At 42.2% G+C, this 23711-nt stretch overlaps 1 protein-coding gene and 1 non-coding gene across 2 annotated transcripts in view; both read left to right on the forward strand.

Annotated features, from left to right (window-relative positions):
* Positions 1-3726: 3726 nt before the first annotated feature.
* The window catches only part of SAXO1 (stabilizer of axonemal microtubules 1), a 71324-nt gene continuing 51339 nt past the window's right edge, over positions 3727-23711 (forward strand). Inside the window, exon 1 of the mRNA XM_069963493.1 lies at positions 3727-3754. Within this exon, the coding sequence (XP_069819594.1) occupies positions 3727-3754 (28 nt within the window). The remainder of the gene's footprint in view (positions 3755-23711) is intronic.
* Positions 10970-11160, forward strand: LOC138787646 (U2 spliceosomal RNA). The gene has a single exon (XR_011362411.1). It is a non-coding gene; the product is annotated as a U2 spliceosomal RNA (small nuclear RNA).

The raw sequence follows: 23711 nt of genomic DNA on the forward strand, positions 1-23711 counted from the left end.
TATTCTTGTGTTCATTGGCAAATTTGCAGGTTCTCATACCCTATCTTATGACTAAACTTAATAAGAAAAATGGATGGATTAAAAAATGTAATTTGCTGGCAAAAGACTAATTACAGTAAAAGTATATCAATACTAGTAATACATGGTTGGTGTAAATCCTATACCCGTCTAGACTGGCAGTTTGTAACCATCGTGATCTCTATGGAATGGACCAAAAGGACCTTCTATGGCTGGATTGTTACTGAATACCATATCTATCAGGACTTACCTTTATGACACACTAATGCAAATGTCACTTTTGCTCACACCATCTGGTAGACGCCTGTATGATGAATAAATGCTTCCTGACTGACATAGTAAATGGTAGAGATTGCTTTCTGTTAACTATAATGAAAGTCCATACAACTGTCCCTGCTTTGAAAGTAAAATACAATAAAGAGAGGGAACCCCCATGACTTCAAGAATCAAAGAGACAGCTGTGACAAAACTGCAGTTGCCTCAGTAACCACTAGGCTTCTAGCAGAAGAAGAGAGGGATAAGGCAGAGCTCATTTTGTACTCAACCAGCTGGAGAACAGATCCTCTGCTGTCAGATCTGCCTCCTCCCCGGGTAAGTACTGGGTGGCTTCACTTTAGCACAGTATTATTAGGACTGCTTATTGTAGTAAATTTAAGATGTATTCTTAGCAGATAAGTACCATACATGGACTAAGGGCCCTATTACATGGGACAATTATTGTAAACGTTTGTTCCTGTACTCACCTGACAGTGATAAGTAATTCATTATGATACTCCTTATGCATAAATGACATAATATATAAGGATGTGGTGTGATAGGTGGCCTCATATTCAAATAATAGATATAATCCTATTACTATGTAGCTATCAGATTACTGACAAAATCTTTATGCAGAAAAAATACCTCCAACACCAAAACACACGGATTGTGGGGCGCAGGTCTAATTTGAAGTCAGAAAATGATAAGAATAAAATGTAAATTTATTAACAAGACCCAACGCGTTTCGGAACCGCATCGGTTCCGAAACGCGTTGGTCTTGTTAATAAATTTACATTTTATTCTTATCATTTTCTGACTTCAAATTGGACCTGCGCCCCACAATCCGTGTGTTTTGGTGTTGGAGGTATTTTTTCTGTTTGTTCCCTTTTGGATATTGGGAGTGGCTGCGGTTCAGGATTTATATGTTTAAGAGTGTTGTGCCTCCATACTTGCACAACCTCACCAGGTGAGGGTTGCCTTGCACCCCCTAGCCCTTCTTATATGTTATCCCTCTGATCTTCGCTATGGAGCGCTGTCGCCCTTTGTTTTGTCTATAAAAATCTTTATGCATGCACTTTCAATTGTCATACCAAAAACGGCCTCATCTGTGATCAATTGTGCAACAGATTATCTGACAGATTTTTTTTTTTTTTTTAACCAAAGCCAGGAATGGACTATACACAGAGAACAGGTAATAAAGGAAATACTTGAGAGTTCTCCTCTTTTCAAAACCATTCCTGGCTTTGGCTTAAAAAAACTGTCAGATAATCTGCTGGTGTAATAGGACCCTTACATTTTCCATAAAATGAGCCATATGAGGGCTTGTTTTTTGCGGGGCAAATTGTCCTTTTTAAAGACACTCTTCACTTTGTTGTGAAATGTACTGAAAAATAGGAAAAAAAATATATTTCTGGGCTGAAATGGGGAAAAAAACTGCGGTTTTGCAAATTTTATGGAATTTTGTTCCTGCATTGTTCACTTTGATATGTTCTCTTCATTCTACTGGTCAGTATGATTACAGTGATACCCAATTTCTATACGTTTTGCTCTGATTTACTAATTTTAAATATGAAAATTCTTTTGGGGGGAAAAAAAAGAAACAAGGTTTCTAATCACCATATTCTAACTTATAAGATCTTTTAATTTATTAATCTAGTGAGAAGTATAATGACTTATTTTTTCACTGTTAATCTGTACCGGTTTTATTAGTACCAGATTGGGAAGGATGGGACATTTTGTTTTCTTTTTATTCTATTTTATCTGATAGATGATATTGCCAAAATAAAGTCAACTGGTGTCGAAGTTATGTAGATTTGTAATTTACTTCTATTAAGAAAAATCTCTAGTATTGCAATAATTTTTAGCTGCTGTATGTCCTGCAGGAAGTAATGTATTTTTTCAAGTCTGACACAATTCATGAGCAACAGTGACTCCCCATAGAAAACCTCTTCTGCTCTCCAGACTGGAACATATACACTACTTACTGCAGGACATACATCCCCTGATAAGTACTGGAAGACAAGTTTTTTTTTTTTTTTTTTTCTCTTCTTCTAATAGAAGTACATTGCAAATCTCTGGCACCGGTTGATTTGAAAGATTTTTCTTTGCTGGAGCCTTCCATATCTTATTTATGGCCCTAAGAAAACAGGTTACCAGAGGATTGCTTGTAAAAAACACCATCTAGGTGAGCGTTGATAGCTGTTAGTTGGAGCTGTAGTGTATTAGGGTGCAGAGTCTTGATGACATCAAAGTGTAAACAATTTCTTTAAAGTACTTTATTAATTAAGGAAGTGCGGCCAGGTGCAGATTAAAGTGACTCTGTACCCACAATTTGACCCCCCCCTCCCCCCCCCAAACAGCTTGTACCTTTGGATAGCTGCTTTTAATCCAAGATCTGTCCTGGGGTCCGTTCGGCAGGTGATGCAGTTATTGTTCTGAAAAACAACTTTTAAACTTGCAGCCCCGTGTCAAACTGGCGTGGCCTAGATTGTGGGTACAGAGTCACTTTAAGCATGTCTGCCTGAATAAGGTGGTCCTTGTAAAAGAGGGAGTTTCCCATTCCAATAGAGAAAACACGAGCAGATACCAGGCCAGTTGGGAAGGATTTCTATTGCTCTCGCTTGCCCATCCCTGATATTCTTCAAAACCATGGGAATTAGGCAAACCAGTGAAAACAAATATATGAACCTTCGGTGCCAGCTGCTGGATAGACTGGCTATCACCAGAGGGGGATCTGTTTTTACTAGAGAACTGAAGTGGGGGAGCTTGCCATCACATCTATCAATGGGCGACCCCACTTCATGATTTGGTTGAAGACCGAAACCGACTCCATTCTCCTGGAGGCAATTTATGCTCAGCCAGTCTGCCTTGACATTCAAGGTCCCCTTGATGTGAACTGCCAAAATAAAGAGGTCATTGTGTTGTGCCCAAGACATTATCTGGCTGCACTCTCTCCATGACTTTGCATCTTGTAACTCCTGCTTCTTTAGGTAAAAAACCTTAGCAAGATTGTCTGATTGAACTTGGACTGCCTTCTGATGAAGATGATGCTGAAATAAAGTGGTAGATTCACCGCCTTGGGTTCTTTAACATTTGATTAGAGTGATTTTTTATTTAGGGGACCACTTTCCTTGAACGCACAGGTCAGCAAGATGCACGCCCCCACCTGAGTATGAGACACCATTAGTGAGTACTTTTTGCCGAGGAGTTGCCAGACACTTGCCTAGGGACAATGATGTCATCTTCGGGCGGGCGGCCGAACCGCTCCATCCATCCCTCGTGCCGGCCCCCCCTCTGCTGCGTCATAACTGTGCTCAGCCGCGATTGGCTGAGCATAGTTATGCTCAGCCAATCGCGGCTGAGCAGCTGATAACGTGGCAGAGGGGGTCGGCATGAAGGACGGATGGAGCAGTTCGGCCAGCCGCCCGAAGATGACATCATTGTCCCAACATGGCGGACAGGGATCGACATGAGTCAGGTGAGTATAGTGTATCACACTTCCGGGTCTGGCGTGGGTGGGGGGAAACATGGGGAAGGGGGCCATTCACATACATAACATACATTACAAAGTTGTTATTTTGTGAATAATTGTTTAGCGCCGCACTACCCCTTTAACAGTCATCTTGTGCTTCCTCTATTTATTAATACTTGCGCCAACAGTTTTTGCCTTCTCACTAAGCTGTTTGCCTATTGTCCTGTAGCCCATCCCAGCCTTGTGCAGGTATACAATTTTGTCCCAGGTGACCTTAGACAGCACTTTGGTCTTGGTCATGGTGGAGAGGTTGGAGTGTGATTGATTGTGTGGACAGGTGTGATTTATACAGGTAATGAGTTCAAACAGGTACAATTATTACAGGTAATAAGTGCAGAGTAGGAGGAGCTTTTTAAAGAACTAACAGGTCTGTTGCTGTTTGAAAGGTGATCAAATACTTCATGCAACAAAATAAATTATAAATATAATAAATTATTTAAAAATCATACAATGTGATTTTCTAGAATTAATTTGCTAGATTCTGCCTCTCACAGGTGACATGTACCTCTGATAAAAATTACAGACCTTTCCATTCTTTGTAGGTAGGATGCTAAATCATCAGTGCATCAAATTCTTATTTTCCCTACTGTATGTAACATAAGTTCGGAGAGTGAAGGTTATGTATTCCATGGGGGGATTTATCATCTGCCTTATTTGTACAGTCCTCCTTATGCCTGTAAGTAATGTACTTGCATAAAGCTAAAATTATTATGTTAATTTGTTTTCCCTAAGACCCATTGGCATCACAACATATGGGGTAAATTCGCCCCTGCGAGCCCCTGGGACGAAGGAATATTTAATGAAAAAATAACAATTAAATTTTGATCCCCTCCGTGAGGTATAAATAGGCTCCACCTCCCCCTAGACCTCAGTCTAATTATAAAGAAACATAAAACACAGGGAGGGAGTCTTGTGATGCCAATGGGTCTTAGGGAAAACAAATTAACATAATTTTAGCTTCCCTTATGTCCCATTGGCATCACAACATATGGGGAATTAGCAAGCATTATCCCTAATGGGCGGGTTATTTATTACGTCCGCATTAAGAACAGATCTTGCAAAGGTTGTTCTTGACAAGAAAGAAGTATCCAGCTTAGCAGAGCTTGTGAATTCTATCAGCTGTGAAATACCCCCTGAATAATTCTTTCTCATCTTCAGAAGTAGAAGAGGTTTCAGAAGAAGATGATGAGTTAACTTAATCAATCACAGTAAAACTGAAAATGACCATAATCCTACAGCCATAAAGTAATATACTCACAGGCTGGGAGTAGAGAGAGAAATACTCCATTTGGTCTTTAACTTAGGACACGGGCGGCGATTCTCATTAGCCGCTAAAGTCTTTTGCACATAGTCCTTGACCCATACAACTACATCCTGAACATCAGGCTCCTCATAGGTTTAGGTCTGCATGAAGGACAGCGTACTTAGGCATTATAAATATTTTTAGGCATTCATAAATATTTTTATGAAAGAAAGGATGAATCTTATCTGGAAAAAATGATCCTCCTACGGTATCCATAGCCGTCAGGTAGTGGAGTCTCACACTCGGCACATGAAGTGCTTCCTTAGAAGGTCTTTTGCCAGCAGCAGGACTGGTCTCCATTTCAGACATCTGCAAATAATCAATGTATTACAATACATATAAACCACTAGCCTGGCTAGAGTGATATCAGAAAGAGACACTAGGTGGCAGCAACACTTACTTTTAAGTATATAGAAGAGAGATCACAGCACTTTGCACTCAGATGTTTTCTATTAGATCCAAATGAGCCACAGAAAATCCTTCCAGAGGAAGACAGCCAGACCTAGAGGTAGCAACAGCTTACCTTCTGCCTTGAACACACAGCTAATCCGGCATGCAGAGAGCGCTCGCCGCTGCCGGCCCCCGGAAGTGACATGACGCTGATGCCGCAGTGCTGAGACGCACGCAGCGCCGATGCGTTCCACAGTCGAACGCGACTGGAAGAAAAGCCAGCCGCTCGGGTGACACGCAGAGTGCGTTCCAAGAAGCACTAGGTAAGAAAAACTTAAAAGCTAAGACCTGCAGAAGCAAATATCAGGATACTACCTGGACACCGGCTCCAGCGGCATCCCAGCAATCATTACCTGGAGAGAAAACCTGAATGCAACAGGTTAACAAAGCATAAAAACGGAGGAGGGACAAAGTCCCCTAGGGCTAACAGCAATGAAGTAAAAAAAGACTGAGGTCTAGGGGGAGGTGGAGCCTATTTATACCTCATGGAGGAGGGGATTAAAATTTAATTGTTATTTTTTCATTAAATATTCCTTCGTCGCAGGGGCGAATTTACCCCATATGTTGTGATGCCAATGGGACGTAAGGGAAGCCAAATTATCAAACAGTTGCACAATGTTTAGTGAATTGGTCTCAAGTATACGATTAACTAGGCTTTCAGTGCTTATTAGAACGACGAGCAATTTCCTGTTGACTATTTGGGTAATTTTAAATGACGCATTCTTCAGCTGTCTACAGCTGCAAACGAGTGCCAGTCAGCCAGACCGATGCTCATTTGCAGTGGCTTTATAGGGCATGATTAATTGTGTGGTCGGGCCCCACAAACGGTCATTTTATCGTTTGTGCAGCCATTTCAATGTATTGCTTTCGGTCACACATTCCCTGCTTACACAATTAGATGTGTGGCTGATAACAGAAAACACTCCTTGCCATTAATTGACCATATAAAGGGGCCTTAAGTGTCCTCTGAGTTGATGTCACATTACATTTTTAAAAAAAAGTTGCAAATGATACCTAGCTAAAGAATAGTTACATGTGGGCACTCATTTCAGCATTTGTCACTTATTTTTTAAACAATGAAGCAATTACCCAAAAATTGGAAGAACACAGCCATTTTCTATGCTTAGCAAATTCCCCCCAGATTTTTAAGATTCCTTTTTAGAAGATAGAGTTTACTGTCGCTTAGACATAGAACTTTTGATTACCTCTTTATGCTCCATAGTACGTTAAATAAACACTCATATTCACTAGGTGGCAAAACATACTCATGATAAAAATTCAAAGTAGAAAAGTGTATCTTTTAAGCCACTAATCCGAAGCCTATCTGGCTACTGGAAAGACTGCTGTGGTGGGACTTTTATGTGCCAGCATACTTACATTATAAGGTCTGAAAATGGATTCACACCTTACTATCAATGTTTCTTTAACCCCTTCCTGCATGTGGACATTCCGGCACGTCCAATGATGGAACAGGCACAGAAGCTGTACCATCTGTGGCCAGTCCTGGCTGGTGCACTGGGGGCAGTACTATCACCCCCAGTGCATCTCCTAATGAGAATTAGGGTGGCGCTCTGCAGGGAATAAAGTTCAATTTCTTGAAAACTGTGCTGAGGACCAACATAAGGAAATTAACTTCATCCTCAGTGCCTTGTGTACTATGGTGACAAAACAGTAGGTTACATGCTTCTAACCTGCTGTTAGTTTCCCTTTAAAGACCCTTTACATGGGCCAATTATCAGGAATCAGAATGAGTGTTAATATATAGGAGCACTCATGTGCCTTTACCTGCACAGGCATATATAGTATTCCAGTGAAAAGAAAATGATCAAATGTAAAAATTACCTATCGGGAATAAATAAAACTTTTAAGAAAAGTAAATAAACTGAATGCAATCTTTTAAAAACAAAAAAATGTATCTCTGTACTAGACACTGTGCATGCCTAATTGTGGTAGGAAAAATTATTTGGTTGGCCTGTTCTTTCCAATGTCACTGAGGACATCTAGTGTTAGTGAGAAGAATGACAAACACACACGCCAGATCCACAGCGGATTTCACGCTGCAAATTTGCTGCAGATCCCTTGCCTGTTATTTACAATGAGAATACATACTCGCAGCGGGATTGACATTACCTGCTTGACGTATTGTATTGGTATTGTCGTCTGCATAACAATGCTGGAAATAAAAGTATCACACAATTTAACCCCCACAGTGAGCATCCTATAAGTATCAATTTAAAAAACTTGCCAAAATTACATCTGAGTTAATTCATCCGCCACTGTGTCATCTTCGGCTGGAAACGGGGTACGTCACAGTGATTGGACCCGGGAGTGGTGCTATGGGGCATGAGTTCAATTTGTTTACTATTTTCCTGCACCAGAAAGGAAAGAGTTGCTGGAGTGGTGGGAGTCCTGGCACAGTTTCATGCCTTAGCCACTGATTGGCTAAGTGGACTTGCAGGAGCCAGAGCCCGACACACATCAAGCTCAGTGTGCTGGGTCTGCTGAAGAAAGAAGATATCTGATGGTTAGTATGAAGTCCCCCACCCCACCCACTGCACCCTTCCCAGCAAGGAAGGGGTTCACTTAACCCTCTTCCTTGCTGGCACAGGTGCATTGTGAGACCAGTGTGGGCCTGAGGGGGTTAATTGGGAATATAATACATCCTTACTTAACCCCTTGGATGCCAAATTGTAAGCAGCTACTGTATCTGTACAGAGTCAGCATACTGTAAGGATCAGAACACCTGTCAAAATGCTGAGTGTTCTGCTCCTGCCTTTTTTTGTGTCTCTCCTCTTTGTTTTTCAGATATTGGTACCCTGGGGATTGCGTCAGATTCTATGGACTATGTTGAAGACCAGCAGATTTTTTAAATTAATAAAACTGTCAACGAGGGGTGTGGGGTGGTTTTAGTTGAATAAAAAAACATTTTGCAAATGTGTATTGTTATTTTTTCTATACTTTATACTTTACTGGCTTCTGATAGACACTATCCATTACTAAGTTGGGGCTTAGTTTTAGCCGATAAAATTGCTAACACCTACATTTTTACTCCAGTACCCACCACCACAGGAGTACTGGGAAGAGCCTGGTACCAGTAGCCTTAGAGTGTCAAAAATGGCGCTCCTGGACTGGATGGTGGTAGGCTGCTATTATTAGGCTAGGGAGGGCCAAAATAAATAGCCCTTTGAACCCTGGTACTACTAGGCTGCTGCTATTTTTCTTTTTACCTATCTATGGGATATGGAAAAGAGGGGGGACCCTACACACTTTTTAAATAAATAAAAAAAGCTTGTAGGGTTTCCCCCATTACCATAACAAACACTAGGCCTGTAAAATAAAAAAAAAGAAAGACATTACACAAGTGACAAAAATTTAAGATAAAAAACCCCACACCCTTCGTTAATGATTTTATCAAACAAATAAAATCTGCTGGTCAACTGTGTAGTCCACAGAGTCTGACATAATCTCCAGAATACTGATATCTGAAAACCAAAAAGGAGAGACACAACAAAAAAATGCAGGAGCAAAACACCCATCATTTTGACAGGTGTTCTACTCCTTACAGTATGAAGCAGCTGTACAGATAGCTGCTTAGGCAAAATAAGCCTTGGTTCTTAAAGGTAAGAGACATACTTTCATCCTGTTCTTCCTGCACAATAGGGGACTATCAGTAGGTTAGATTTGTCTAACTTGCTGATAGTTTCCCTTTAAATGAGACTTTTTGAAGGGTTCTTTGTGTGTTTTGCCAGGTTGCCAAACTATATTTCATACATTTGTGGATAGGTCAATTTCTTAGGTTAAAAAAAATCTCTAACCTGTGCAAAAATATTCTCCACGTTTTCAGTACCTGCCAGCAACAATCATTTCCCTATTCACAGAGAGCCAGCAAAGATTTTGAAAGTTGTTAGAGTTTAAAACCCAAAGCACAGTAGAAGAAACCCCTTTTTATTGTCACAAAACACGATGTATAAGAGGTTGCACCCAGCTTTGCCATCCTCAGATATTCAAATGCATGTGCTTATTGTGCTCATCTATACTAGTCACCTTTCATAGATGTTATAAGTTATGACAGTTATTATGTGCAGTATATACTAATGGTTTGTGTTCTTTTCATTGTAATCTAATCATAAAATGTTTGGGTAAAAGGGATTCTTATACAACAGGGGTACTCAACAACTTTTAGTGAAGGTCCACTTACCGGGGTCTATTGTCAGGTGAAGGTCCGAGCTGAACATCAGTAGGAAACGTGTTTTGTTACTTTGTCACAAACGTTCAACTATTTATATACAGAATTGCTGCTTATTAGCGGGAAAACTTGCATTTTTTTCTCTCTCACCAGGCCTTTGCTATTAGGTACAAAGGGGGTGACTGCCCTGGTAGTATATAGCCCCCCTGTTGCTCCCCCAGTAGTGTATAGCCCCCCCTGTGCGCTCTCCTTCAGTAGTATATACCTCCCTGTTGCTCCCCCAGTAGTATATAGCCCCCCTGTGCGCTCTCCCCCTGTAGTATATAGCCCCCTGTGAGCTCCCCCCAGTAGTATATAGCCTCCCCGTGCGCTCTCCCCCTGTAGAATATAGCCCCCTGTGAGCTCCCCCCAGTAGTATATAGCCCCCCTGTGCGCTCTCCCCCTGTAGTATATAGCCCCCTGTGCGCTGTCCCCCAGTAGTATATAGCCCCCTGTGAGCTCCCCCCAGTAGTATATAGCCCCCCTGTGCTCTCCCCCTGTAGTATATAGCCCCCTGTGAGCTCCCCCCAGTAGTATATAGCCCCCGTGAGCTCCCCCCAAGTAGTATATAGCCCCCCTGTGAGCTCCCCCCTGTAGTATATAGCCCCCTGTGAGCTCCCCCTGTAGTATATAGCCCCCCCTGCGCTGTCCCCCTGTAGTATATAGCCCCCTGTGAGCTCCCCCCAGTAGTATATAGCGCTCCTGTGCTCTCCCCCCAGTAGTATATAGCCCCCCTTGTGCTTTCCCCCTGTAGTATATAGCCCCTGTGAGGTCCCCCCCTGTAGTATATAACCCCCTGTGCGCTCCCCCCAGTAGTATATAGCCCCCTCAGTAGTATATAGCCCCCTGTGAGGTCCCCCCTGTAGTATATAGCCCCCTGTGCGCTCCCCCCAGTAGTATATAGCCCCCTCAGTAGTATATAGCCCCCTGTGAGGTCCCCCCTGTAGTATATAGTCCACCTGTGCGCTCTCCCCTTGTAGATGCCCCCCAGACAGAAAAAAAAATAACAAAAACAACTCACCTAGCACCTCGTTCCCCGCTGCGGCTGTCTTCTTCTCTTCCTGTCGGTCCGGCCCCCGGCTGATACGCGCTCTGTAGGGATGTCCCGGGGATTCCCCAGCAGAGCGCGCATCAGTGATCTCAGCGTACGCCGCCGGCCTGCACTTCCAGGAAGGACAGGCCGATCGCTTCTCGGCCTTTTGGCTAAGATCAAGTGTAGTATCTGTTCTTATCGGTTTGGTATCTGGTGCGTCCCCTGTCTGGGGACCATATATTAAATGGATTTTTAGAACAGGGAGATGGAAGGGGAGCTTGCTCTGTCCTCTCCGGGCATTGACCTGGTGTTGCGGTGCCTCCAGGTTCAGTGCACAAAAAAAAAAAAAAAAAAAAAAGGAAGGACAGGCCGGCAGAGTAAACCGAGGTCTGTGGTGCGCGCTCTGCTGGGGAATCCCCGGGACATCCCCAGAGAGCGCGTATCAGCCGGGGGCCGGACCGACACTGCCCCCAGCCCCACAGGCGTACTGACATCTAAGGACAGTACGCCTATGGGGCGGGAGGCAGTGCGGTGGGGAGCGGGACCTCCTAACCGCCCCGGGACGGACCGGATCCGGGGTGGTTAGGAGGTCTGACCAGGGGTCCGGACAGCTGGCCTCCGCGGTCCGGACCGCGGTCCGCCAGTTGAGGACCCCTGTTATACAAGGACATTCAATAAATATTAACATCTAGAACTGTATCAATGTTACTTCAAAATATTAGAGTTTATTGTTGTAAAGAACATTCTCCAAGAATCTCCACATTTGGCAGATAAGTCCTGTTCTGGGACAAACTATGGAACATTTGTTGTTTGGCTAAAGATTTCGTTGGATCGATTCTTTGTTGCAAAGCTCTGGCCATTGTGCAGAGTAATGACCTGATGCTTTTATGCACTTGTAAAAGCTAATAAGATAAAATGAGACTAGCCAATGAAGAGGGTAATCAGTTTCAGAGCGGGATTTTACAACAGATGTCTTGGAATACGTATTGAGGTCAAACATGTCTGGAAGGAGGTCTAATACTCAATGGAATTACTTATTATTAGCTGACATGTACAGTGGGGAAAATAAGTATTTGATACACTGCAAATTTTGATACACATAAGTATTTGATACACTGCAAGTTTTCCTACCTACAAAGAATGTAGAGGTTTGTAATTATTTGTTTGTAGGTACATGGTATGATTCACATTGTATGATTTTTCAATATTTTATTTTTTATTTTATTGCATGAAATAGGTATGTGATACAATAAAAAAACTGAACTTAATATTTGGTACAGAAACATTTGCCATTACAGAGGTCAGATGTTTCCTGAAGTTCTTTTTTTCCCTATAAAAAAGATATTTTATTTTTTCCTTTTATCACTTTGAAAAATGTTACACTTCGAAAAACATTTCATTTGTTATTTCCCCATATACATCTTTCATATACCCCTATTTTAGCATTGTCAATAAATAAACAATATGCACATACCCTCAGATCTATTTACTATTACTCAGAATCGGTACATGAAGATATGCATCCGGTAGATCTATGGTGACCATAAAATCTCCCTCCTGGAGGATAGATTTTACCGATCTTATGTTCTCCATGTGGAAAGTCTTCTTTACGATGCATCTGTTGAGATATCGCAAATCTATAATAAGCCTCCAATTTCCGGATGGCTTCAGCACTAGTAACACTGGGGAGTAAACTCCCTGACCGATCTCTGATAGAGGAACATCCTCTAGAGCCTCAATGGAAAGGAGATATAGAATTTCCGTCTCTAGGACTAAGTGTCTTTCTGGCTTAAGATTTCTTGACAGAAGAAATCTTGGAGGAGGAAGAGATGATAAATGAAGGACATAACCATTTTGAATAATATTTAACACCCAGTCATCTTTTCTTAATTCTTCCCAGGCAGGGAGAAACAAACTCAGACGTGTTCCCACTGGACAGCTTCTGCGTCAGAAGTCTGGTTTCTTGTTGGTGTCCTTATTCTGCTGCTTCCCGGAACCTCTTCTGGAATAGTTTCTTCCTCGACCTCTGTACTGGTATCTCCCTTTGCCTCGCTGAGGAGATTTTGCTCTGCGAAAGGAATCACCGCTCTTATAGGACAATGGTAGGGACTTCCCCTCCTTGTCAGACAATTCCTCCATTAATTTATCCAGCTCAGAGCCAAACAGCCTACCTGGCTGGAACTCCATATTACAGAGCTGAATTTTGGAGTTAGCATCTCCAACCCAGGGTTTTAACCATAGCGCCCTTCGGCAGCGGTTGAGAGCGTACTAGTTTTTTTACGCTAACCTTGTTCCCTGAGATGCAGCATCGCAGAGGAAGTCAATGGCCATAATGACCTTTTTTAAGGAGCGAAGGACCTTGTCCCTGCTAGCTCTACCTTCCAATTTTCCTGGACCTTGGTCAGCCATCTTCTTAGGCTTCTAGAAACCTCAAAAGAAGAAATGGAGACTGCCCCTTGGGCTGCCGCTGCCGTATATGATCTCTTGAGGGCTACCTCCACCCTTCTATCCATCGGATCCTTAAGATTGGATCCGTCCTCCGCAGGCAGCACAGTACCTTTTGACAGTTTGGCTATGGCCGGGTCCACCTTTGGAGGCTCAATCCAGTCCTTACATTGTTCTTCCTTGAGAACATATAAGGTCTTAAACCTCTTGCTCAAACCCGGAGCCTTTTCCGGTTCCTTCCATTCCGCCTGTAACATAGACAATGAAGTCTTACCCACAGAAAAAGCCCTAGGCTTTTTTGAGGAGGACCAATCCTATCCTCTTCTATTTCCTCAGGGTGTATTTCAGCTTGCACAGCTTAGCAGAGCTTGTGAATTCTATCAGCTGTGAAATACCCCCTGAATAATTCTTTCTCATCTTCAGAAGTAGAAGAGGTTTCAGAAGAAGATGATGAGTTAACTTCATCAATCACAGTAAAACTGAAAATGACCATAATCCTACAGCCATAAAGTAATATACTCAAAGGCTGGGAGTAGAGAGAGAAATACTCCATTTGGTCTTTAACTTAGGACACGGGCGGCGATTCTCATTAGCCGCTAAAGTCTTTTGCACATAGTCCTTGACCCATACAACTACATCCTGAACATCAGGCTCCTCATAGGTTTAGGTCTGCATGAAGGACAGCGTACTTAGGCATTATAAATATTTTTAGGCATTCATAAATATTTTTATGAAAGAAAGGATGAATCTTATCTGGAAAAAATGATCCTCCTACGGTATCCATAGCCGTCAGGTAGAGGAGTCTCACACTCGGTACATGAAGTGCTTCCTTAGAAGGTCTTTTGCCAGCAGCAGGACTGGTCTCCATTTCAGACATCTGCAAATAATCAATGTATTACAATACATATAAACCACTAGCCTGGCTAGAGTGATATCGGAAAGAGACACTAGGTGGCAGCAACACTTACTTTTAAGTATATAGAAGAGAGATCACAGCACTTTGCACTCAGATGTTTTCTATTAGATCCAAATGAGCCACAGAAAATCCTTCCAGAGGAAGACAGCCAGACCTAGAGGTAGCAACAGCTTACCTTCTGCCTTGAACATACAGCTAATCCGGCATGCAGAGAGTGCGCCGCTGCCGGCCCCCGGAAGTGACATGACGCCGAAGTGCTGAGACGCACGCAGCGCCGATGCGTTCCACAGTCGAACGCGACTGGAAGAAAAGCCAGCGGCTCGGGTGACACGCAGAGTGCGTTCCAAGAAGCACTAGGTAAGAAAAACTTAAAAGCTAAGACCTGCAGAAGCAAATATCAGGATACTACCTGGACACCGGCTCCAGCGGCATCCCAGCAATCATTACCTGGAGGGAAAACCTGAATGCAACAGGTTAACAAAGCATAAAAACGGAGGAGGGACAAAGTCCCCTAGGGCTAACAGCAACGAAGTAAAAAAAGACTGAGGTCTAGGGGGGGGTGGAGCCTATTTATACCTCATGGAGGAGGGGATTAAAATTTAATTGTTATTTTTTCATTAAATATTCCTTCGTCCCAGGGGCTCGCAGGGGCGAATTTACCCCATATGTTGTGATGCCAATGGGACGTAAGGGAATATGTATTTCTTCTCAGAGGGGAAGCCCCTCCAGTCCCGGTAGAACTCTCAACCATCTACTCCTAACTTCCCCCAACAAATTCAAACCACCCTTTTTTCCTATCCTTCTTTATCTACCACCTTATCTATGCTAAGGCTGGAGGCTGGGAGGCCCCCCTCCCCGCGATGTCACACAGAAAGTCAGAGGACTTTCCTCTTCAACCCCCTTCTTTCCTTTTCAACTTATAACTTCATAATATTATTTTTCCACCTCTCAAATTTTTCCATTATTCCTGCTTCCCACCTACAAAGAATGTAGAGGTCTGTAATTTTTTTTTATGATGTAGGATTCCCATGTTATAATTGTTTAATAATTATTTTTCATTGTATTGCATAAAATAACTAGATTTGCATTTCCAGGGAAATACATAGTGCTTGAAAAGAGCGCCCTTTTAACAGTGACTTCCCTTTAACAGAAACTTTAACCCTTTGATACCCTCCCTTTAAGAGCAACTTTGGTACAGTCCCTTAAGGAGCGACTTTGGTGCCAATGCTTTGAGTGACCTATATACTGTCCCTTTAAGAGCAGCTTAAGTATTGTCCCTTTAAAAGAGACTTAGGTACCATCCTTTGAAGACCAGCTTAAGTACTGATCCTTTAAGAGACTAGGGTAACGTCTCTTTAAGAGAGACTTGGATACCGTCCCTTTAAGAGCGACTTGGGTACCGCCCCTTTAAGAGCCACTTGGGTAACATCCCTTTAAGAGAGACTTGGGTCCCTCCCTTTAAGAACGACTTGGGTACCGTCAATTTAACCCTTAGAGGACCAGGCCAATTTCAATTTTTCGTTTTTTCCTCCTTGTGCTTAAAAGGCCATAGCACTTGCATTTTTTCACCTAGAAACCCACATGAGCCCTTATTTTTTGTGCCACTAATTGTTCTTTGCAATGTCAGGCTAAATTTGTTCATAAAGTACACTGCAAAAAGGAAGCAGGAAAAAAATTAAATTTGGGTTTTTGTTTTTACGCTGTTCGCCCTGGGGTAAAACTGACTTCTTATATATGTTCCTCAAGTCGTTACGATTACAACAATATGTAACATGTATAACTTTTATTTTATTTGATGGCTTTTAAAAAATTCAAACCATTGTTAACAAATATATGTTCCTTAAAATCGCCCTATTTCCAGGCTTATAGCGATTTTATCCTTTGGTCTATGGGGCTGTGTGAGGCGTTATTTTTTGCGCCATGATGTTTACTTTCTATCGGTACCTTTTTTTTTTTTTTTTTTTTTGCGTTTACGCCGTTTACCATGCGAGATCAGGAATGTGATAAATTAATATTTTGGGCGATTACGCGCGTGGCGATACCAAACATCTTTATTTATTTATTTATTTTTATTTATAACATGGGAAAAGGGGGGTGATTCAAATTTTTATCAGGGGAGGGGGCTTTTTAGTAATAAAAACACTTTTTTTTTACACTTATACTAGAAGCCCCCCTGGGGGACTTCTAGTATATGCACACTGATCTCTCATAGAGATCTATGCAGTATAGTTATTCTGCATAGGTCAATGATGTAGGCACTCGACTCAACTTTGACAGCTGCATCTGATTACTTAATTAGCGGGCATGGCAGTCGGACTGTGCCCGCTAATATCCGCGGTTCTGGGCTACAAGCAGCACCCGGGACCGCGGCAGTTCAGAGTGGGGCCGGCGCACGGGTACGTATGGGTGAGACCAGGGTACCGTCCCTTTAAGAGCGGCTTGGGTACCGTCCCATTAAGAGCGACTTGGGTACTGTCCCCTCTGCTTTGCTACTTTACTGACTGACCTCTGCTACGTCATGCGGGTATCAGCTCTACTACATCACTGACTGACCTCTGCTACTTATAATGGTAACGATCATTGCTAGGTTACCATAACAATCTTTCTCATGTCAGTGAGACAAAATCATTAAGGACCTTCCACCATCTACATCTTCTATTGGTCAATAGTGGACATGTGACTGTGTCGATGTTGTGAGGCAGTGAGGGATTGATTTCTATTGGCTGCTATATTTCAGCTATTTGCATATGTGCTGTGATTGGCTGTTAGTGTTTACAGTGTGGCCATTATTTCCAATGGGCCATTATTTTAGGGGTCTTTAAACGTAAATTTATTAAAAACGACAAATCCAATTGAAACGAAAAATAGATAGCACACCTGACACCACCGAGGGCTTTGAAATTAATTTTGAAGGGAGTCTGTGCACAAAGCGGTTCGGGCTGTATTAATCCCAGAGCAATGGCTGGAAGGAGAAGAATATGGATTACAATATACTGCTTTTTTAAGCACTTTAATGACATTATTAATGGTATAATCGTAGATATCATTGACGACATCACTGATAACAATCATTGACAAATATGATAACTTTATCGACAACATCACCGTTGACATCACTGATGACATCATTGATGACATCATCGAGTAGTGATGACATCACTGATGGCATCATCAATGACATCATTAATGCCATCATTAATGACATATTCAATGACATCATCGATGACATCATCAATGATATCATCGATGACATCATCTATGACATCATCAATGACATCAATGATAATGATTGACAATGATAACTTTATCGACAACATCGTTGACATCACTGATGACATCATTTATTGCATCATCGATGACATCATCGAATAGTGATGACATCATTGATGATATCTTCGATGACATCATCAATGACATCATGGAGGACAATCATTGACAATAATGATAACTTTATAGACAACATCATCGTTGACATCACTGATCACATCATTGATGACATCATCAAATAGTGATGACATAATCGATGACATTATTGAAGACATCATCAATGACATCATCAATGACGTCACTGATGACAATCATTGACAACAATGATAACTTTATCAACAACATCATCGTTGACATCACTGATGACATTATTGATGACATCTTCGATGACATCATCAATGACATTATCAATGACATCACTGAGGACAATCATTGACAACAATGATAACATTATTGACAACATCATCATTAACATCACTGATTACATCATTGATGACATTATCAATAACATCATCAATGACATCATTGATGACAATCATTGACAACAATGATAACTTTATCGACAACATCATCTTTGACATCACTGATGATCATCAAAGAGTAACTTTGGTACAGTCCCTTTCAGAGCAACTTTGGTACAGTCCCTTTAAGATCAATTTTAGTACAGTCCTTTAAGGAGTGACCTTTGAGTGACCTTTATACTGTCCCTTTAAGAGCAGCTTAATATTGTCCCTTTAAAAGAGACTTAGGTACCAGCTTAAGTACTGACCCTTTAAGAGCGACTTGGGTAGCGTCCCTTTAAGAGCGACTTGGGTAGCGTCCCTTTATGAGCGGCTTGGGTACCATCCCTTTAAAAGCGACTTGGGTACCGTCCCTTTAAGAGCGACTTGGGTACCATCCCCTCTGCCTTGCTACTTTACTGACTGACCTTTGCTACGTAATGCGGGTATCGGCTCTACTACATCACTGACTGACCTCTGCTACTTATAATGGTAAAGATCATTGCTCGGTTACCATGACAATCTTACTCATGTCAGTGAAACAAAATTGTTAAGGACCTTCCATCTTCTACGTCTTCTATTGGCCTAAAGTGGACATGTGACTGTGTGGATGTTGTGAGACATTGACTGACAAGACCTTAGAATTTCTATTGGCTGCTATGTTTCAGCTATTTGTATATGTGCTGTGATTGGCTGTTAGCGTTTACAGTGTGGCCATTTTTTCCCATGGGCCATTATTTTCTATGGGAATTTAGGGGTCTTTAAACGTAAATTTCTTAAAAACGACAAATCCAATTGAAACCAAAAATAGATAGCATACCTGTCACCGCTGAGGGCTTTGAAACGCAGTTTGAACTGAGTCTGAGCGCAAAGAGGTTTGGGCTGAATTAATCGCAGAACAATGGCTGGAAGAATAATAATACGGATAACAATATACTGCTGACAATAAAAAACAGAATTTAATATTTGGTACGGAACCTTTGTTTGCAATTACAGAGGTCAGATGTTTCCTGTAGTTGTTGACCAACTTTGCACACACTGCAGCAGGGATTTTGTCCCACTCCTCCATACAGATCTTTCAGGCCCCGCTCTGAACGCCCTTACCGGCAATAGGGCGTACCTATACGCCCTTTGTCGGTAAGGGGTTAAAGGGGTTGTCCAGCGAAAATATTTTTCTTTCAAATTAACTGGTGTCAAAATGTTATATAGGTTTGTAATTTACTTTTATTTAAAAATCTCAAAATCTTCCCATACTTATTAGCTGCTATACACTACCGTTCAAAAGTTTGGGGTCACCCAAACAATTGTGTTTTCCATGAAAAGTCACACTTATTCACCACCATACGTTGTGAAATGAATAGAAAATAGAGTCAAGACATTGACAAGGTTAGAAATAATGATTTGTATTTGAAATAACATTGTTTTTACATCAAACTTTGCTTTCGTCAAAGAATCCACCTTTTGCAGCAATTACAGCATTGCACACCTTTGGCATTCTAGCTATTAATCTGTTGAGGTAAGCTGGAGAAATTGCACCCCACGCTTCTAGAAGCAGCTCCCACAAGTTGGATTGGTTGGATGGCCACTTCTGGCGTACCATACGGTCAAGCTGCTCCCACAACAGCTCAATGGGGTTCAGATCTGGTGACTGCGCTGGCCACTCCATTACCGATAGAATACCAGCTGCCTGCTTCTGCTGTAAATAGTTCTTGCACAATTTGGAGGTGTGTTTAGGGTCATTGTCCTGTTGTAGGATGAAATTGGCTCCAATCAAGCGCTGTCCACTGGGTATAGCATGGCGTTGCAAAATTCAGTGATAGCCTTCCTTATTCAGAATCCCTTTTACCCTGTACAAATCTCCCACCTTACCAGCACCAAAGCAACCCCAGATCACATTACCTCCACCATGCTTAACAGATGGCATCAGGCATTCTTCCAGCAACTTTTCATTAGTTCTGCGTCTCACAAACGTTCTTCTTTGTGATCCAAACACCTCAAAATTGGATTCATCCGTCCACAACACTTCTTTCCAGTCTTCCTCTGTCCAATGTCTGTGTTCTTTTGCCCATCTTAATCTTTTTCTTTTATTGGCCAGTCTCAGATATGGCTTTTTCTTTGCCACTCTGCCCTGAAGCCCAAAATCCCGCAGCCGCCTCTTCACTGTAGGTGTTGACACTGGTGTTTTGCAGGTACTATTTAATGAAGATGCCAGTTGGGGACCTGTGAGGCGTCTGTTTCTCAAACTAGAGACTCTAATGTGCTTATCTTCTTGCTTAGTTGTGCAACGCGGCCTCCCACTTTCTACTCTAGTTAGAGCCTGTTTGTGCTGTCCTCTGAAGGGAGTAGTTCACACCGTTGTAGGAAATCTTCAATTTCTTAGCAATTTCTCGCATGGAATAGCCTTCATTTCTAAGAACAAGAATAGACTGTCGAGTTTCAGATGAAAGTTCCCTTTTTCTGGCCATTTTGAGCGTTTAATTGACCCCACAAATGTGATGCTCCAGAAACACAATCTGCTCAAAGAAAGGTCAGTTTTGTAGCTTCTGTAACGAGCTAGACTGTTTTCAGATGTGTGAATATGATTGCACAAGGGTTTTCTAATCATCAATTAGCCTTCTGAGCCAATGAGCAAACACATTGTACTTTAGAACACTGGAGTGATAGTTGCTGGAAATGGGCCTCTATACACCTATGTAGATATTGCACCAAAAAACAGACATTTGCAGCTAGAATAGTCATTTACCACATTAGCAATGTATAGAGTGTATTTGTTTAAAGTTAGGACTAGTTTAAAGTTATCTTCATTGAAAAGTACAGTGCTTTTCCTTCAAAAATAAGGACATTTCAATGTGACCCCAAACTTTTGAACGGTAGTGTATGTCCTGCAGGAAATGTTGTTTTATTTTCAGTCGGAGACAGTGCTCTCTGCTGACATTTCTGGCCGAGGCAGGAACTGTCCAAAGTAGGAGAGGATTTCTATGGGGAGCCTCATAGAAAACCTTTCCTGCTCTGGACAGTTCCTGCCTCGGCCAGAAATGTCAGCAGAGAGCACTATCTCCGACTGAAAATAAAACAACACTTCCTGCAGGACATATAGCAGCTAATAAGTATGGGAAGTTTTTAAGATTTTTAAATAGAAGTAAATTACAAACCTATATAACTTTTAACACCAGTTAATTTGAAAGAAAAAGATATTCGCTGGACAACCTCTTTAAATCTTGTTGTGTAGAACATTTAACCCAAGGCCACCTCTGCCATGACGAGAGAGTTGAGCATCTGGCCTCAAGAGAGTGTAACAGATTATTTCACAGGAAATATCTTCATTAAATTATGTGCTGCAAAGAGAAACAATGTTAACACAGCTCCTGGACATGCTGTTTTAGAGTAGGTAATTTCTTTTACATATTGCCATCTTGGATCAATCTTGGATCAATCAACAGATGGCCTAGTAATCCAACAACCGTCGAACTTGAAACAAATGCAGAGCCATCAATTAAAATACTTAATACAATCTGTATTTGTCCTTATTTAACCTTAAAATATTTAAACAATACATTTATTAGTTTATACATACATGTCCTTGGTGCAGTAAATACATGAAGCTTCGCATACACGCAAGGATTGCCAGTTTCACTTTACACCATGTTTGATAAATCTCCCCCATACTGTATATATATACACTCACCGGCCACTTTATTAGGTACACCATGCTAGTAACGGGTTGGACCCCCCTTTTGCCTTCAGAACTGCCTCAATTCTTCGTGGCATAGATACATCAAGGTGCTGGAAGCATTCCTCAGAGATTTTGGTCCATATTGACATGATGGCATCACACTGTTGCCGCAGATTTGTCGGCTGCACATCCATGATGCGAATCTCCCGTTCCACTACATCCCAAAGATGCTCTATTGGATTGAGATCTGGTGACTGTGGAGGCCATTTTGAGTACAGTGAACTCATTGTCATGTTCAAGAAACCAGTCTGAGATGATTCTAGCTTTATGACATGGCGCATTATCCTGCTGAAAGTAGCCATCAGATGTTGGGTACATTGTGGTCATAAACGGATGGACATGGTCAGCAACAATACTCAGGTAGGCTGTGGCGTTGCAACGGTGCTCAAAGAGTGCCAAGAAAATATTCCCCACACCATGACACCACCACCACCAGCCTGAACCGTTGATACAAGGCAGGATGGATCCATGCTTTCATGTTGTTGACGCCAAATTCTGACCCTACCATCCGAATGTTGCAGCAGAAATCGAGACTCATCAGACCAGGCAACGTTTTTCCAATCTTCTACTGTCCAATTTCGATGAGCTTGTGCAAATTGTAGCCTCAGTTTCCTGTTCTTAGCTGAAAGGAGTGGCACCCGGTGTGGTCTTCTGCTGCTGTAGCCCGTCTGCCTCAAAGTTTGACGTACTCTGCGTTCAGAGATGCTCTTCTGCCTACCTTGGTTGTAACGGTTGGCTATTTGAGTCACTGTTGCCTTTCTATCAGCTCGAACCAGTCTGCCCATTCTCCTCTGACCTCTGGCATCAACAAGGCATTTCCGCCCACAGAACTGCCGCTCACTGGATGTTTTTTCTTTTTCGGACCATTCTCTGTAAACCTTAGAGATGGTTGTGCGTGAAAATCCCAATAGATCAGCAGTTTCTGAAATACTCAGACCAGCCCTTCTGGCACCAACAACCATGCCACGTTCAAAGGCACTCAAATCACCTTTCTTCCCCATACTGATGCTCGGTTTGAACTGCAGGAGATTGTCTTGACCATGTCTACATGCCTAAATGCAGTGAGTTGCCGCCATGTGATTGGCTGATTAGAAATTAAGTGGTAACGTGCAGTTGGACAGGTGTACCTAATAAAGTGGCCGGTGAGTGTATACCTGCATACTATCTACTTGTAAATTGTTATATGTGGTGCATGTGCCAGGAATTCAGTTTCCTACCTCAGATATATCCACAGATCCCTATGGATCTAATGGGTGTCAAAAGAACATTGGTATACTTTTTTCATCTGAACAGAAAAGAAAAGCATTCTGCACTTTCCCTTACAGACACATCTTGCATAAAACCTATGGTCAGGGAATACCACTATATATAGTGCATATATGCTTGAAGTATATTGATGTATACTGACAGGAATTCTCAAACTTAATATGAAAAGAGCTTACTTCTTACTTACTAATATATGGCCAGCTTTAACTCTGCCATGGAATCCTCCTTTACCCTGAGTACAGAAGCGGCGCCCGCATCATTCGTGGTGGCAGCCGGCTGTGACACATTGCTGGACTCCCACTGCACTGTCAGGACTAGAGCTGTCTTCTAATTAGGGATGGTCCGAACTGAGTTCGGTTCGGGTTCGTACGAACCCGAACTCTCGGTAATGATTCCTGCTGTCTGCCCGCTCCGTGGAGAGGGTGGATACAGCGGGAGGACCGCCTGGAAAACTGGGATCCAGCCATAGCCATAGGCTGTATCCCAGTTTTACAGGCGGTCCTCCCGCTGTATCCACCCGCTCCACGGAGCGGGCAGACAGCGGGAATCTGATGCAGAGCGTTCGGGTTCATACAAACCCGAACCTCTGTAGTTTCGGACCATCCCTACTTCTAATCATGGCAGTTAACTGTTTAGATGCTGTTGATGCATGCCCCCACCCACCTGATTGAGTATACTGTGTTCACTGGAAGGCAGTGGTGTGTGGGTAACTACCATGTAATAACTGTGATAGATATAGTAATGACAGCAGTGGGCAGGAAAGAA

This window comes from Dendropsophus ebraccatus, chromosome 3, assembly GCF_027789765.1.
Source record: "Dendropsophus ebraccatus isolate aDenEbr1 chromosome 3, aDenEbr1.pat, whole genome shotgun sequence".
NCBI lineage: Eukaryota > Metazoa > Chordata > Amphibia > Anura > Hylidae > Dendropsophus > Dendropsophus ebraccatus.